The sequence below is a fragment of the Limulus polyphemus genome, unplaced genomic scaffold, assembly GCF_000517525.1.
Source record: "Limulus polyphemus unplaced genomic scaffold, Limulus_polyphemus-2.1.2 Scaffold82, whole genome shotgun sequence".
In the NCBI taxonomy this organism is placed as follows: Eukaryota; Metazoa; Arthropoda; class Merostomata; order Xiphosura; family Limulidae; genus Limulus; species Limulus polyphemus.
Genome location: NW_013665692.1, coordinates 1115530 through 1134137, shown reverse-complemented (window position 1 = coordinate 1134137; position 18608 = coordinate 1115530). Strand labels below are relative to the sequence as shown.

Sequence of the window (18608 nt, the reverse complement as noted above, 5' to 3'; positions counted from 1 at the left end):
TCTACACGTCAGTATTTGCTCGAAGTGGTATATGGTTTTCATCACAAACTGTCATAATTATGACAACACTCAAACGATAAATATACATGAGTCACAAAGAACGAATAATTACAAGTAGACGGTGAATTTATTAATTTAAAAAACTGAACTTTTAGGACAATATAATGCCCATCATGGTGGAAAAATTGCACTTCATATCCTCCAAGGCAACGTCAATTGCGCCTTCTAAAGGCATCACATAGAGACGATATTTCTACCATATGCTAGGGCAAGGTTTTGCAATACATTTGTGTTCCAGGATGACAATGTGTGCGTATTGTACAAGATTATCTTGACCAGGAGGACGTTACAAGATTGTCATGGCCAGCAAAGCCTCCAGATTGTAATCCCAATAATAACTGTTGGGCAGAACTGAACCGGAAAACTGCAAATCACGACCGAAAACCAACTATTGTAGCTGCGTTACAGCGCCTTATAGTGACAAATGGAGATTAAATCATGGTGAATTATATCAATTACCTCATCGACAGCATGCCACGTTGCCTCGCTAAGGTTATTAGAGTACGAGGAGGACCAACCAAGTACCGAATGTTTAATATGAACTGATATAAGGTTACAGATGCTATTAATAATAATATGACGCTATATTTTGTCATTACATATGTTTGGTAAGGTTTTGTTGTGATAGGTGAAATGCTGAATAACACATCTTTTTACAGGTGTCTGATGAAATTGCTTGCTGTTCTAGTAAATCGTTCATAATGTCCACAGAACGTGTCTCATTATACAAATTACATATGTAGATGTTTAATATAACATGCACTTCCTACTTTGAACTGCGCTTAGTTTATTTGTATTCCATTTTTGATAATAATGAACTTATTTGTTACAAAATATGTAAACATTATGGCCAAGACTATATTATCATAGATTGAAATATTTGTCTTATTTTTACGACTGATGGGGTTTTAACTAAGGAATAATATTAGAGAAGTAAATATTTTAAGGGATCGACAAATTTTACTATATGAGTTATTAGTCGAAATTAAAACACACACACACGTTGTTTCACCATTGCTACGATTATTTAAAGGGGATTCACAATACTGGGATTCAGCTTTTCATTAATATCTACAAAGAACAGCCAGTGGTTTTGATCTCACTTAGTTAACAAATATTGTATCGTATTCTTTTAAAAACGACAGACAGAAAGGATTTAGTTCTTTGGTTGAAACATTGTAAATCTGAGATGAGATTCTAAACATTATATGTCTTTGGATTTTACTTCCCATTTGTCGATTTGAGATTGTTCTTACTTATGTAACTATACAATCTAGCAATAAATATTGGCCAGTCACCACAGTATACATGTATTTTATCTAACTATTTAGCAATTACTTTATTCATTAAGTATAAACAAATATTGTTTAGTTGTTGTTGTTTTCAATCACCCGATGGGACAGCGGTAAGTCTGAGAACTTAAAATGTTAAAATCCGAGATTCGATTCTCCGCGGTGGACACAGCAGATAACCTAGTGTAGCTTTGCTCTAGAATAAACAAACAAACACATATATTTTGATACTACGGTCAATTCTATTTATTTAGTTATTTATTGGTAGTAATTGGCTAATAACATATTTGTAACAGAATGACTGTCTCCGGGCATTAAAACGTCATCCCTGATGTAATTCAATCAAGCCGGATCTTCCGTCAAAATAAGCTATGAACTTTTTTGAGCTTATGATTGACAAAACTTAGCTTTTTCTTTTTCAAGTCATTTCCGACTCCAATACGTATAAAAATAATATATTTTTAATATGAAGGCCATTATTTTAGAAGGGGCCCTTAGATATTTCTTCAACAAATAATAAATAATGCCAAATACAAAATAAGTATGTGCAGACGTAGTCAGACCTATTGCTCATATCAACATATTGCTTAAGTAAATGAAAAACTATGAAAACACTTTCATTTTAAAAGTAATCCTTCCAATACAATTTTAGACTGTAGTTGATTAATTACTTAGTTAAAAATGAAAAATGTTTAAACTTTGTAGTGTACTTGAACGTGTAAATAAATATATTTGTTGACACCCTATATAATTAATCAGGTAACTTTTTCGAACTTCTAAGTTAAATTTTCTAACAAGGTGTATTACAGCTATTTTATTTTTATTCAAAGCTGTTTTTCTTTGTACGTCACCAGCACTAAATTAATCTATTGCATTAAGCTATATTGTAACTATTCTTTAAAAAGAAATATTATTATCCAACGTCAAATTACAAAACAAGAAGCCTTTCATCGTACTATTTGTGTTATATCACAATACTGAGCTCGCTTAAAGGAATTATATTTGCTTTTAATATAAATATGATCTTTTTGTTTTAACATACGCGTGAACCACGAACTTTTTGCTGAAAACAGCTTAATTTGTTTTTCTCTTTGAACTAATCATATTATTTTGTCAATACTATCTTTTTCACCCAGTGTGCCCCTCTGTGGCACAGCGGTATGTCTACGGACTTACAACGCTAGAAACCGGGTTTCGATACCCGTGGTGAGCAGAGCACAGATGGCCCATTGTGTAGCTTTATGCATAAATTCAATCAAACAAACAAACAAATCACTCAGTGTAAAAAAAAAAATCCTTTTCAATTACTCAGTTTTATGTTCCACAAATACTTTTCATTAAATCTGATGAGCTCTATGTGCTAACCATCTCTATAATCGGTAAGAATAAACAATGTATGCCAAAAATCAATCAATAAACTCATTGATAAACTGGTATACAAACAGTCTCTTCAATTACATTGCTAAATGTATATGTTGGCAATCCTATATTAATTCACGTTGTGTATTTGTGGCAACTCCTCCCACAGTTTTGGAGTTAGCAAGACCAAGCTTGGATGCGTACTCAGGATGGTTCGATGGCTGACGTTACTTATATGTTGTAGCTTTCCTCCACATAGAGGATATCAATGAGCATGCAACACCCCCAGAAGGTCGCCCTTGACTGATGGGGACTAGGAGTTGGTTTTCAGAGTTGCTGAACCCGAATATGACATCGTATTTTGTTTTCCTGGCTTCCCTCGGAAACGGAGGATGCCATGTTTCAAACTGTGTTCATACTCCACTCACAAGTTAACAGTACTAAATGTGGAAAATGTACTCAGACACCACAGTAGGGTGTCCTAAAGGGATTTGTTTTGTGTAACAGAACCATATTAGGGTAAGAATAGCAGTAAATGGGGATAATAAAGGAGTTTAATCGGTACGTTGGAGCTTTTTACGAGTTATGAGGAAGTCTTTGAACCACGTAACGGAGCATGAATATTCTATGCTAGCCTTTTCGATTGATATTAGTAAGCTCTAGACACACAGATTCCTCAGATGGATTTCTAAAGTCTGCATGCCATCAGTCTTTTCAATCAGAGCTGATAAGCTCTATGCCATAACGATTGTTTTAATTCATAAGTGGATTAGTTTATTTTCCGAAGGAATTGAAGATATTGGGTTTTCTTATTTTATCTATTTACATATATAGTTATCTTACCTGATTTATTAATGTTATTAAGTTATACAAAATCACTGATATTTTTATTATTTACTCAGCACAAATTTATTTGTGAAACAATATATTAATGAGGTTTTTCTCATAATTGATAGTTGAAATACATCTGTAAGTAGTGTAATTAGTTGTCCAATTACAGTATCAATATTTATCCCTTAATCTTGTTGCATAATATCTAATGATTAAATGAATAAGAACAATGAAATGATATTCATGTTAAACCTGAATTCATTCATGATGTCAGAAAAACACGTAGGTTCAAGGAGTCTTTATAAAAAATGATAAAAACCCTATAACCATAAAAAACCTGTATTCAGTAAGCTTTGATCAACATCAGATACACTAAACAAGCTTGTACGAAGTTTTACTCTCTGTAATACATCTTGAAACTGCGCTTACCAAAAGGATGTTGTTTTCTTAGTGCAAAGCTTTATAATGAGCTACGTGGGCTCTGTTCACCGAATCTTAGCGTTGTAAATCCGTAAGCTACTGCTGACCCACGGAGGGCAACCTAAATAAAAAGGTTCAGAACAAATTGAAAGGACTTCATCGTTGTTTTTGACATTTTTGATTGTCAGCAGAAATAGATGCTTAAAAAGGATCAATTAAATAATATAGTTGATCAACAGAGGACTTATTATTGTCTTTAACATATTTGTTTGTCACCAGAAACAGATTCCTTAAAAGGAACAATTAAACAATATATAATTGACCAATAATGGATGTCTGTCTTTGAACTCTAAAACATATTTTATAAGGAAACATTGAGTATTATTTCTTGGCACTTGTGTTTAATGTAAAAATAATAAATACCACACAACGTTAAAATAGGTGCAACGTCGAAACATGTAGGGTCAACTTTAGTGGGCATGAATTGGCCTTACTTAAACTTTTTTTAATTGTGTACCTATTTTAACGTTGTGTGTTATTTATTATTTTAGTAGATAAATATTGTTACAATTTTGTTACCTGCGGATAAACTACTGTCTTTTGACAGAAATTGGCTTCTTCTGTTACCTAATTAAAATATTTTGTAAACACAGTAAAATGTTCTTATTCTGTATAGCAGACGTTCCCTATTCAGATATATGTACCAACATTATTTTTCCACTAACCCTAATAAGGTCCGTATGCTAATCATCTCCAATAACTACTAATAAACTCTGTGTACCAACAATATATTGAACCAATACACTAATAAGTTTATATACAAACAATCTCTGTCTTCAATTAACTTTAATAAATTCCATGTATTAACAGTCTCTTCGATTGAATTGTTAAAATCCGTATATCATCGATCTTTCTAACCAGCATTCTGTCATAGCAATCACAACATTCAGTACTGTATTTTTATATACAGAACTGTTTGTCAGTCAACAATTCTAAACTCTGCCTACAAAATACAATTTTACTTTGACTTCTTAAATTCCTTTCATATGATGAAATTTATTTTACATAATCATTTTAATCAATAAAATAGAAGTTCAAAATAAGATGCACATGCAAATTTGCAAATATAATCTAGATAAAACGTGTGTTCCTCTCTATAGAAATAGTTTAGTTGAATCTAAGTATTATATTAAATAAGCAAGTATAATGCTTTCTAATTTATTTTCAAGAAATAAACAAGCTATATTTTAAAATTATTATCTGTTTCATCTATACTTTTTTATAGCACCTCCGAAAGAATTTATTTTCACGTTGAGCTACGAAAAAAACGATGACCTTCGGCTGCAGTGCGAAGCTAAAGGAGTTTTTCCAGATCCAGAACTGAAGTTGTACAAGCTGACTTCTACAGAGAAGTTGCAGGATCTGGCAGCAGTTGTGGTCCAGATGATTGCTCATGATCCCTATAATGGTTATAATGTCACTGTTATGAAATCTCTAAATATAAACACGTTGTCTCGTAATGAGCCTACGATATTTGAATGCGTACTTACTATTAACGGAACAAAATTTCTGAGAGAAAGAAGACTTTTTTATTACCCAGGTAAGCTTACTTTTTGTATTAAAAACAATTAATAACCTGTTGCAGTTTCTGTGTATTTGTTTACTATAGTTTTTGTGCGTTTATATTTATTTATTAGTGTGATGAATCAGCTACGTCATTTGTTAAATTTTGGAATGTTTTTATACATTAATGTTCTTTTAAGTTGGGACAACTATCGTGAAAGATATCAACATCTCTACAATTTGAAGTTTTTATTTCATGATTCAATGACATTTGTAATTAGTCCCAACGAGGTAGTCATGAAGCAACAATATTTGTTAAGTCCTTTTGATCTTGCCTGGAAGATAAGCTCCGGTATGGATTTCCGGGCTTAATGGTATATGATATGAAACTTCTTCTTAGGTTTTGTTTTTGTTCAGCCTACAAACAAACGCAGAGGTGTTGTTTAAAGTTTCAATTTTTCTAAACTTTCTTTCGTTTTTCATATATCGTAACGTTAGTTTAACCACTCTGTATTCTGTGTATTTTATATTATGTGCTATCTGGCTAAGTCTTGTTTTTGCAGTGCTATAACTGATTCTTTTATAAAATATAAACCTTGTACTTTTTATGTATCAACTTTAATGCCTCTTAACTTAACTATTCTTATATTGTATCAAGTAACGTAAATTTAACACTTTCATTGTAAAATATTTTTGGTTTGAATATGTAAAATTGCATCGGTTTAACCGTTGGAAATTAGATAAAAATGGAAAAGTTGAAAGATATAATTCATATTTTGGGCTATACGCTTTTTTCTTTGGATAAATTTGAATTAAAATGATCTTTTCACTTCTGCATAAGGGCTCAAAATGATTAGGTATTTATTTTACAAGACTTATGAACTGTTTATTCATACCAATAACAAATTTGCTGTAAACTAAGAGCTTCGAATTTATACGTATTTTTCTGAACGAGGTATTGTATAAAGATTATAGTAAAAAAATGAAGGAGTTAAATTGTATACTTGTTTAACTGCATGGATTTTGTATATTTAATTGAATCCGTTCTATATGTTGCTAGTTTAGAAATATATATATATATATATATATATATTTATTTCTAATTCATCAGAGGTAGCCATAAATAAAGTTAGAAAATTAGATGCCTCCAAATGGGCTCTTTAATAGAGAGATTAAAAATGCAGAATTTGCACCTAAGTTATTCAGTACGTTCCCAGTTTGTGAAAATAATATTTCTCGTGATTTCATTAGAGGTAGCCCAAAATCAAATTAGAAACTTAATTATATTCGAATACTTTATTTTACCAAATATATTACGATTGTAAAATGTGTATCTCAGAGTTTTACTTTGGTTTGTGTCTTTTAATGGAAAGCTAAATAATTGATATCTATGCTCTGCCAACCGATTCCCAGACTTTAGCCTTTTAAGTCCATAAACGCACTGCTGACCCACCGGGTGACAATTTTTGTTTTTATAGTAATTATTTCTCAACATTACATGTCCCCTTTTATGTATTTTATGTGATTCATTTATATTGCCTACCCCTCAAGCGATTCAGTGGTAAGTTGGGGTTTTTATAACGTTAAAAATTGGGTTTCGATACCAGTGGTGAACACATCGCAGATAGCCAATTGTATAGCTTTTTGCTTAAGACTAAACAAAGAGAAAAACAAAATTTCGTTTATGTTAATATTTCCATTGTTACAGTAATTAAAATAATTCCAATAAAATGTTAAAATGTAGTCATAGGAAAACAACCTAGTGCAGATGTTTACTATTACTTTCGTCATTCGTAAATAAATTTAACATTTGTTCACGCATTTTAATTTAACACATATGTACAGAGGGTTAGTGCTAGTTCACATGAAACATATGTATTGCTAAAGCAGTGCCCCACCCAGTGGCACAGTTGTATGTCTGCGGACTTACAGCTCTAAAATCCGGGTTTAGATACCCATGGTGGGTAGAGCACAGATAGCCCATTGTGTAGCTTTGTGCTTAATTACAAACAAACAAACAGCTAAACTAGTGACGTATTGCGGCAGAGGTAAGCCGTGACACTACAAGCGACATATTTAACACCTAAATTCTTACTTCACGACGAATTGTCGACCATTTATTTATTTATTTTCTATAATATTTTTGTTTGCAGTAATATTTTAAACTTGCAATGATTAGTAGATTTGATCTTTGTGATAAAAGAGTGGCGTTACAAAAACTGTGCTTTCAACAAACACATTTTATTTTTAAATGTTTTTCCTTTTTTTTTCCTTTTGAGGGTTCGAATCCCCATCCCACCAAACATGCTCGCCCTTTTAGCCGTGGGAGCGTTATAACGTGACGGTCAATCCCACTATTCGTTGGTAAAAGAGTAGCCCAAGAGTTGGTGGTGGGTGATGACTAGCTGCCTTCCCTCTAGTCTTACACTGCTAAATTAGGGACGGCTAGAGCAGATAGCCCTCGTGTAGCTTTGCGCGAAATTCAAAAAACAAAAACAAACATTTTCCTTTTGACTGATATTAGTATCTACCCAGAGAATCGCATTATTGATATGCATATTAACTTTTAACTAATCTTAAATGTTGTTTTGTCATGAGTTACTTAAATCGGAAGATTAGGCAGTCAAAAAATCATACAAAATCGCAAATGTAATAATTGAACAAAAGAGAATTTGTTGGAAAATAAGCAAAATGACATGAATACAATGAATGTTAAGTAAGGGTTTCAAATAAAAGTTAATGCAAAAAAATCAGAAAGAATTAAAAGACTTGTATTAATTCAAAAGACAGTGACTATGACTTGCAACAAAGTAACATGCAAGAATAATAAAGGATTTAACTCTCAAGTAAGTGAAGTCACATTTGTACAGGTACACGCTTTTACCTTAAAACTCTGAAGAACATCCTAGAAATTACACAAAACCATCAGTTAATTTCAGTGTGAATGCTGTTTTGATCATAGTCTAAAATATTTTACACATGCAACTGGTTACATTGGCTTGAACGGCAAAACTTAATGAAGTCAATTTAAGATATATGAAATGCTGAAACGTTGCTACAGGCGCCTATGAAATGATAACCTGAACTTATATTAAGAAATTGAATTTACCTAATAAATTTGGACTAAACTCAGATGTATGAAAATTAATAACACAAAATGAATTTCTATTATATAGCTCAAAAATATATATATCAAACTAGAATTGAAATTCCCCTGATTAAGTGTACATTCTTATCTGGTCAGCCTCTTATGTAATCAAAACCTTACACCTAATTTCTCCTACTTGTTCAAAAATAAACTACAATGAAAACATCAGACTAATAACATACACTGACAACTGTAAATCAACTCTTTTTAAGGATCAATTCCCTTTTAATCCCATTTATTAGGAATAAGTAGATAAATTTTGAAGTTATAAACTGAATATGTTTTTGGTGGCCACAATACATTTTATATGTAGGCCTACTCGTCGAATCATATCAATGTTTTGTGCTGAAGCATATGATTTTCTGGTCATAACTACAGATGTTGACTACATTATATTAAAACGGTTTTGGGCCCTCGCCAAATCGTTACAGTCCTTTTGGCCACGTCACGTCATGCTCTATTTTATTACCATGCATCTTCACAATAGCCCTGCAGCGTAGTTATATTGCAAAAACTTCGTCTTGTCAAAAGCACAATCATCTTCCTTGCAAGCTTTCCACGATATATCTAATGTATGAGGACGATAGTTTCTTAGAGCAGTTCGCTTGCCAAGACTGTAGTAATGCTATTCCATATGAAGACATACCGGACAACTTACCAGAGGCAGCACCTACGTGTTTTTATGAACAAATAAGATCATTATTATTATGAAGGAATACACATAACGCTGTCAAACTGAAAAATGCATGTTATATGTAATTTGTATAATGAGACAGGTTCTATGGACATCATGAACGATGTATTAGGGCAGCAAACAATTTTATCAGACACCCATAGATAGATATGTAATTCAGTATTCCACCTATCACAACAAAATCTTACGAAAACATATGTAATGACAAAATATAACATCAATGTATTATTAATAGTGTCTGTAACCTTATATCACTTCATATTAAACGTTCGGTACTTGGTTGATCCTCCTCGTACTCTAATAATCTCAGTGAGGCAATGTGGCATGGTGTCGATGATGTTATTGATGTAATCCATCGTGATTTCATCCAAACTTCTCACTAAAAAGCAGTGCAGTAGCTGTTTTAAGGTCGTGGTTAGCAGGTTTCTGGCTCATTTCTGCCCAACAATTCTCAATGGGATCACAATATGGAGACTTTGCTGGCCATGGCAATCTTGTAGCGTCCTCCTGGTCGAGATAATCCTGTACAATACGCGCACTAGGGGCAGTGGCATTGTCACCCTGGAACATAAATTTATTGCCAAACCTTGCCCTGGAATATGGCAGAAATATCGTCTCCATGTGATGCCTTTAGAAGACGCCATTGACATTTCCTTGGAGGATATGAAAAGCAGTTTTTACACCATGATGAATTGCTGCCCGAACATGTACTACACAACCTCCTGTGTGTTCCCTGTGGGCAAGCCAGTTTACCCTCATCTGTTCTCCATGCAAACAACGAATACGAGCCCTACCATCAGCTTTAAGACTCATTTGAAAACATGACATATCACCAGTATCTTTACTATAAGCTGGCATGATGTCTTGCCTAAGTAACACGATGACGGTAGTGAATTCTGGTTAATATCGGTTTGCAGATAGACCCATTTCGAAAAATAACCTTGTTTTATCAATGTCCTATTCACTATTCTTCTAGATACTCTGGAATGAATGTGTTCATACCATTCTTGTCGTAAGGTGTTGCAAAACTTCTTTCGACCAGGACATGTTAACCTGATTAAAACATGGTCATCTCGGGCAGTAGTTTATCGGCGCCTACCAGTAGACTTTCCTGGAAAAACGTTTCATGTCGTCCGATGATGTTTCAGGATTTTGGATGTAATAAAATGGGGGTGCCTAATGTTACCAAAATGTCCGTTTGCTTCATACAATTTCTGGACAGTCGAACAATTTAACGCCCTATAACTTCTGGCACGTGACGAAATATGACTCTACACTAAGTAAAAAGAAATTATCTGGACAAAGCATTGATCTGTTTCGAAAAATATTATACCAAAATCATATCATTTTATACAAAACAGGTGCTTATGTGTGTTTTGACGAACAAATGCTCAAAACAACTTATACAGACCAGAATAACAACTCGTACATATTTCTACTAGGCCATTTAATCAATAACTACTCCTAGCATGTATACAATAACATCAATATAGTACAGTATGTAAACATTTTAGCTAAGACATTACCCATTTCATTTTCCAGTTGTTTTAGGTTTCGTGACAGTTGAACTGATATGTCCTGGAAGCAGCTTGTGTACACGTGACTTTTGTTGCTTTTTCAGACGGAGACCTTTCTTGTTTATACTTGATAGTGTTGCTTTGGACATCGACGACTTTTACTAATTCTCTCTCTCTCAGTAAAGTTTCTAGCAGCCTATTTTTCACTGAGTAGATCACGAGAGTACACCTCATATGATCATAAATTTACATAACCTTCTGTTACATTAATAGTATCTGTACGTCACCGCTAGAGAAGCTGATGTCATACATAAATATGAATGATTAGCTAGAAGGTGAATTAGCGGTTTATTGCAACTACAAATTCTTGGATAAACTAAACGATAGAAGGAAATAATAAATGAACGATAAACACAACCATAACCATGAAAAAAATAATTTGCTGTCTCACATTACCACTGATTATTGTGTTCGTGCATTTTTACCTTTAGCAAGACGTTATAGTTTGCTTATCACGGCTGGGCTACGTCTTGTTGCTGGTTTCTTTCGGGGGGGGGGGTCATGCTGATCTAAACTGATCCATATTATTTTGTTTTCCACTGCCATTGAGTACAAGAAATGTCTCCTTTTGTAATTCGTAAGGTAATTTAGAACACACTATGCTGAACAACCAGTTCACCAGCAAATATTCTTTACACAAGTATTTTCTTGAGTGAGAGTAATTTAAAGAGATATTAATGAAATTAAGTAATATTTACTTATATGACGATTTTATTTTCACTATCTATTTCGCCAGATAAGCAAAATATTTATGAGATAGGCAGTAAAAATGACTTTGTACATGTCAATGAATGGAGAATGAGCTGCTTATTTGCTTTCGAAACTTTATAAAAATTTACGCAAGGTCTAAAGGTATATTTCGCACTTAGTATAATACTTCTTTGAAAAACGAAATATTTCGGGCAAAGACTGCAAGAGTTTTACAATAGTGTTAACGGTTTACAAACGTTTAAGTATAGTAATTGAACTGTCCAAATTAATCATCTTGAAATCTGGATCGCTAGTATGTAAATCTATGTTTGAGGTGTTTGTCAATAAAAGCTAGTGACTGTAGTGGTTCTTTGATTAAGCATGTAAGTATAAGGTTGGTAGTAAGAATATAAACATTTTAAAATTATGATCGTCAGTTTGATGATTCGACGAAAAGGAACATTGTTTGAATTATTATTAACAGTAGTTACACACAGACCTACATTTATCAGAATCTTTACACGAATTAGTAACATATGTGGTGTTACAGTTATTAACAGTAGTTACACACAGACCTACATTTATCAGAATCTTTACACGAATTAGTAACATATGTGGTGTTACAGTTATTAACAGTAGTGACAGACAGTAGTGTGTGTCTCTTTTTTTTACTTTGTTTCGTCTTTAAAAAAAAAGTAGTCATTTCAAAGATGATTTTATTGTTTTTTCTGAATTAAACAGTTGATTTCGGTTCAATGAAGTGAAATTACTTACATGACTTCTCTGTGGAAGGTCTATTTTCATTGCGCTATTTCCTTATAACCGTATTGACATGTATTATTTATGATAAGTTTAACTTTATCTATGTAGCAAAATTCTCTAAATTATTAAATAACAAATTTATGACAAACTCTGTAATGTTTAGTTCCATTTACTTGATGGTTAGGTTAATTGGCAATACTGGCTACTAAGTAATTCTTATCACTTGGTTTTCAGTCCACAGAATAAATTGTTTTTCTATACTTCTCCAATAAAATATCTTTTCTACTGGAAGCTTTTTTTTAATAGTTTGATTGGACATATTTAGATCAAAGTGACTTCGTTATAAGAAAACTATGGTATGTTGTAGCCCCCACCCTGTGTCCCAGCTGTGTGTCTGCGGACTTACAGTGCTAGAAAACGAGTTTCGATAACCGTGGTGGGCAGAGCACAGATAGCCCATTGTGTAGCTTTGTGCTTAACTTCAAACAAATAAACAAAACAGTATGTTGTATTATTTGTATGGCGATTGTTAGTCGAAATAAATATTTTTTTATATATATGAAAAAGTTACATAAATACGTGAAAATAGTAATGCAGAACTTTAAGTAATTTTTCTTTTTGTATACTGTGTTTTTATTTCAGATGAACTTTCCAGCAAAGCTTCAAGATTGGCAACGATCGACTTCAAAGTTTTGGTTTTCCAAATACTTGCAATTTTTTCCAGTTGTCGCACACTACAACAAAAAGTTTTCTCCTAATGTATAAACATGAAGAGTGTGGATGTTTGTATGTGATTTTGATGGCGAGTTTCCATGTAGTAATATGTGAATATATATATATATATACATAATTGGTTAAAATTTAAAACTGAAGTTCTGCAGATATTCAAAAACAAAATATCTACACATATACTAAAAAATATTGTTGTTCTAGTCATGGACTATAAAAAGGAATAGTTGTGTGAACTGTGTATTGTGTTTCCCAACTAAAGAAAGGAATATTAATCGTTGATGATTTTTTTTATGTTATCGTAAGAAAACAAACTAGTACACTAGTTAGCTTATGTAATTTAAACAAGAGAGAGGAGTGTTTTGTATGATTTGTGGTGTAACTTTCAGTTAATATAATCTCATATCCTGCCTTTCGATAATCTTAAAATGAGCAGCCATTCTTACAGAAACCTATTTCTTCATCTTAGTAATTGTTTTCTCTGGGACTATAAAGGAAGAAATTAAGATCTGCTAATAAGCTCGAGGCTAACGTTAGAAAGAGAACAGTTCACATGACAAAGAAATGCAGTAGGGACTAGTTACATTAATACGTTGAGGATTTTTGTCTACCCAGCAAATCTCTTTCGACTTATATGAGATGATTACGCGTTTTGTTTTTATTAAGTTACCGAAGAATACTGTTTCCATTAAGTTTTTAAGTAACCTTAATTAATTTCTGGCTTGTTTATAATTTTGTATTTATTTGGTTGAAAGTTTGAAGCAGTCACGCTGTATTTCAGGAATCATTTCTAAAATCAAGGACTGAAACCGAGGAGCGTGATATTGATTGCTATTTCTATTGTTATAAAATAGAAATTACTCGGAATTATTTTATAGAACGGTTTGTTAGTTTGAAATCAGTTGACTAACTATAATTTAAATGTAAAGTGTTATTTACTAAATAAAGTTTTAAGTGACTGTTAAAATATTCTAACTCTTCTAAGTATCTGTTCCAGCTGTATCATTTTACTAACATGTATTGATAACTGTATTGTCATAAAACTACAATGACAGTTTTGTCTATTTAAACAACAGTAAATTTACTGCACATTTGAATTTATTACACAATTTACAATTTTCCGAAAAAATGAACCCAATTGTTGTCAGTACATTATGAAACATTCTGTACATGCTTTATAATTTTCTTCAAAATGTATAAAATCAACTTTATTTCTGTTCATAATAAAGTGTTGCTTTCAAACATTCTAAACTGTTATGATATTATAGATTTGTCTTTCCTTTGTTACAGCTTACATACTGATATCTTGCATCATTTAAATTCATTTTGTCGTTTCAAGCTTCAAATTCTAAATCCACACTTGTAAATTTCTCTGTAATTTTACAAAAGAAAAAAGAAGATGATGCATAATTTCTGAAGGAACTTACTTTTGATAATCATGTACAGTACATAAAATTCCAATAAATCCCTATCGCAAGGAAAACTTTACATGTTCACATTAAACAAATTTCAATAGCCTTTTTTAAAGTTCTATAGAATTTATTTGTTGTGCTCATAACTATTGAAGTGTTTCAAATAATATTTTTTTATATTTGGATCATATAAATAAATAAAAAACGGAACAATGAACGTGGCGTATTACAACTCACCTATTTTGAGAAGCTTCAACAAAGCAAATTTCATTTTGGTTGTACTTATCGCTAATTGGAAGAAAACTTTGGTTCATTTTATTGAAATTCAATACAGCGCGTCTGAGGAAACTAAGAAAAGTCTTTTAATTAATCGGACTAGCTGTATTTTCCGAAACTAGGTATTATCAGGGAAGAAATATCAAAAGAAATATTTATGTTCAGAACTTAAGTCACCACGATATTGGTGATGAATCTGGCCTTTTGCAGCGTTTTGTAACATATTTGACTCAGTATACGCATGAGTTCCGACTTCAGCCTTGTATAAAGATGTAAAACAAAACTTTTGAATTCAGTCGCCTTAAATTCCGTATATTTGTGCTCTATTAATTGTGGGGAACTCACTAATCTTTTTAGTTTTGACGAAAAAAAATGTGTAAAATTACAAAAAACAGAGTAATTAACAAATTAGTCTTAATAAATCATTAACTAATATATTTAAAACTGATTACACTCTTGAACGTAATGATGCATATTTTAAGCACAAGTATTTTAGAAAGTTACACGGTTCTTAATGTTACTATTTAAAGTAAGTCGTTATTTATTGGTATTTTTCTCCATTTTTAATCATTTTACAATGTTGTAATAAAATACACTTTATCATAAAAAATAGGCATCATTCTTTAGCCTAATATACATTTATTTAAGTTTGAAATTATTATCCAAAACAAAGAAGACTTAAAGTTACCCTGAATATTATTAATATGAAATAATAGTTTTTTGTTTACTTAGTTTATGGAATTAATATTATACTATACTATAGCTGATGTTACCTAACATCTATAGCACATGAAGTGAATTCAAGTAGAACTTATAATTATCTGTACATTAACAAGCCATTATAAAAACGTATCCAAACACGTTGAAACGTTTAGTGAGTTACTACCACAAAATAACAACGTGTGTTCGTCTATTGATGAATTCTGTGAGAGAATAAACAGGCGAGATACCAAGTGCTTTTGGAATAGGCATTTCATACCCCCTGATTGAGGTGTTTCTGAAGGTGATGAACAACTTAACGTGGAAAACGCAAATCGGTCATTAGATTCCTGGCAAACGAGCTAAACATGCCAGGACCAAAGCAATTCGAAGAAACCAAGCGCAAGCTATCTTATTAATGTATCAACCTATTGATTGTGAATGCTTGTTTGAGAGTTGGAATCAATAAACAATAACAGAACAAATAAGTTTTACAACTAATTTTTAACGCTCTCGTTATATACATATGCATATAAAGCTATAATGTGTTTATTGTTTTAGAATAAGGTAATAGCAAATCATCAACATTAACAAACGGCTGAAAAAAATTAATAACAGCAAAGTATACCATATTCTTAAGTTAGTTTTCAACGGTTGTCGTGTTTATAACTTACTCTGATTTCACTGTTTATATTACCTTTTCTATAGCAATATGCCTGAATGAAATATTAATTGAGAAAAAGTTTTATTTAGAAGTCCTATAATGAATCTTAGCTCAAAATATTTAAAATGTAGCGAACACTGAGGATTTGAATTCGTTTAATGTATATCATAAAAACGTATTAGCACTTAAGCTAGCCTAGAACTTTTTATCTTACAAAATAAACAAAATCATTTTCAATATTCTAACTATATGGGTAATTCCATAAAAAAACCTTTAAGATAGCTTATGCTCTACAAAGTACAAGATTAATATAAATGTGAGAAATAGTACTAATTAAATTAATTCAGATGTGGAAGCTAAATATTTTATGAATAATAAATATATATACTTATTTATAAAATGCATAGAATAATTAATTCATTTTACAGCTTAATATTTATTAAATACTGAATAAATAATTGTTTATTAAATATATCAAAGAATATTTATAACTCAAAACTAAGTTTAGTTAAGATACAGAACTCCTAGGTCAGTCTTCCTTTAAACTGTTGTTTTCAAACAAATTCGTTATAAATATATATAAATGTAGGATTAGGGACTAAGACATTTGAAATGCGTCGTTTGAACTAATACTATTTGAACTAACAAAGCTATTATTATATTTTGTTTCAATGTTGTGCGATTTAAAGAAATAGAATGAGTTTACTAGTTTTCTAATTTCTCTCGAGATTGCAAATGGTGGTCGTTAAAAAACATAATTAATTCAGACACAGTGAGCCATACCTTCTACAACTAGCCAGACGGAAGAGAAAGAAAGTTATTTTTTTTAAGATTACATTTTAAAGTTAAATATTTGTTAGCATTACCTCACCTGTATTACTGAGTGAAACGTTAGAAGTTTAAAATAAGTATAAAATAAACTCATTAATTTCTTAAAAACATATATCATTTCAACTTGCCTGAGTGAATTATTAACAATGTTTTATTTTCTCAGGCCCTTTCTTTTGTCTTTAAAAATAAAAGCCACAAAGTTTTAATGCTGAACATTACATTTTGCTCGGATGAATAAATGCAAGTCAAGGAACACAGATCTTAAACTTTTTTACACAAATATATCGATTTTCTTTCTGAGGTTTAAGCTTCATAGTATAAACTACAGTACGTATCTAAAGCCCAAAGCCAAACTCTAAGCAGTTATTTTACCAACGATTACAACTCATGGATGGACGCATAATCTTCCTGTACCGCAGGACATGTTCAAGACATTTAATTCCAAAAAAATCAAAATGAATTCATGCAATTTTATTATTCGACCTCAATATTTCAGTAATGTTACTCACTTTGGGTCTCATATATACAGTTTTAAAATATAAATATATTGTTGCGAAAAACTGCACTCGCAACTTTAAATCCTTACGTGTCGCATATAATTTCACTACAGGAAGGTCTTAAGAAGATTATATTTTAGCTGTTGGTTGTTTTTACTGAGGTTAATCTTAAGTTATAACAATGCTTGCCCAGTTTATTATCTATTATCAATGCTTTCGCTGATAACAATGAATAAATGCTACTAGACGATATCACAATTCCTCTTGCAAGCTTTCTATAAAATACTGCAAAATCAATTTTAGACAACACAACATGACATACTTTCCATAAACTCTTTACTGTACCTGGATACGCGCTTCCAAAACAACGTTTGAGCACATACAAGATACAAAAGGAGACTTAACATACATTTTGTCAAATAGGAGTGTGTTGATTACAGTCTATTCTGCTTTTTTTAACATGAAACCGTCGTTGTGTTGGAGGATTTTGTTTGAAGCTTGTAGTCCCCGGTGAGTGAGAGATAGGTTATGGAATTACAGTGCTAACATCCGCAGTTGGAATCTGCCCTCGGTGAGCAGAGCGTAGGTAGTCTACTGTTTAGCTTTGTGATAAAAACAATAACAATAAGTTAACTATCGTGTTATGGTACCAGGAAGTATTCTCAGCCTCATTTTAATTATTTTAAGATCCAAGAGTTTCCTTTTATAATTATAATCTTCACTTTATGGAGGAGAGCGCTGTTCGAGATTAGTTTGGCGCATGGTTTCGGAGTCCATTGCTGTTTTAAGCTTCCCTGTCACACAACTTGTTCTGTTTCCATGGTGGACACTAGGAATACATTTCTGAATTACTGTGTCATTTGTCATTTCACATCATTTAATAATTTCGCTATTACTTTCATCGGAAGAGGCTTTGACAATTTATTGAGCTCTAAGTTTTTCCTGAAGGCATTGCACAGTCGAACGTTCAGAATTTGCCCTGAACCAAATATGTAGGTCATAAGCATGTCGCCTGTGGTGCCATGGTTCGCATCTATTGTACAGATCGTTCGCATAAAGTATAATTACCATAATTATAGTATTTTGGCACTTGTGTATAAAGTT

General features: G+C 31.9%; 1 protein-coding gene across 1 annotated transcript in view; it reads left to right on the top strand.

The window, feature by feature from the left end:
- Positions 1 to 14336, top strand: part of LOC106467686 — a 39216-nt gene extending 24880 nt beyond the window's left edge. The window contains exons 3-4 of the mRNA XM_013928065.2: positions 5248 to 5562; positions 13039 to 14336. Of these exons, the coding sequence (XP_013783519.1) occupies positions 5248 to 5562; positions 13039 to 13154 (431 nt within the window). The 3' untranslated portion in view covers positions 13155 to 14336. The remainder of the gene's footprint in view (positions 1 to 5247; positions 5563 to 13038) is intronic.
- Positions 14337 to 18608: the final 4272 nt, after the last annotated feature.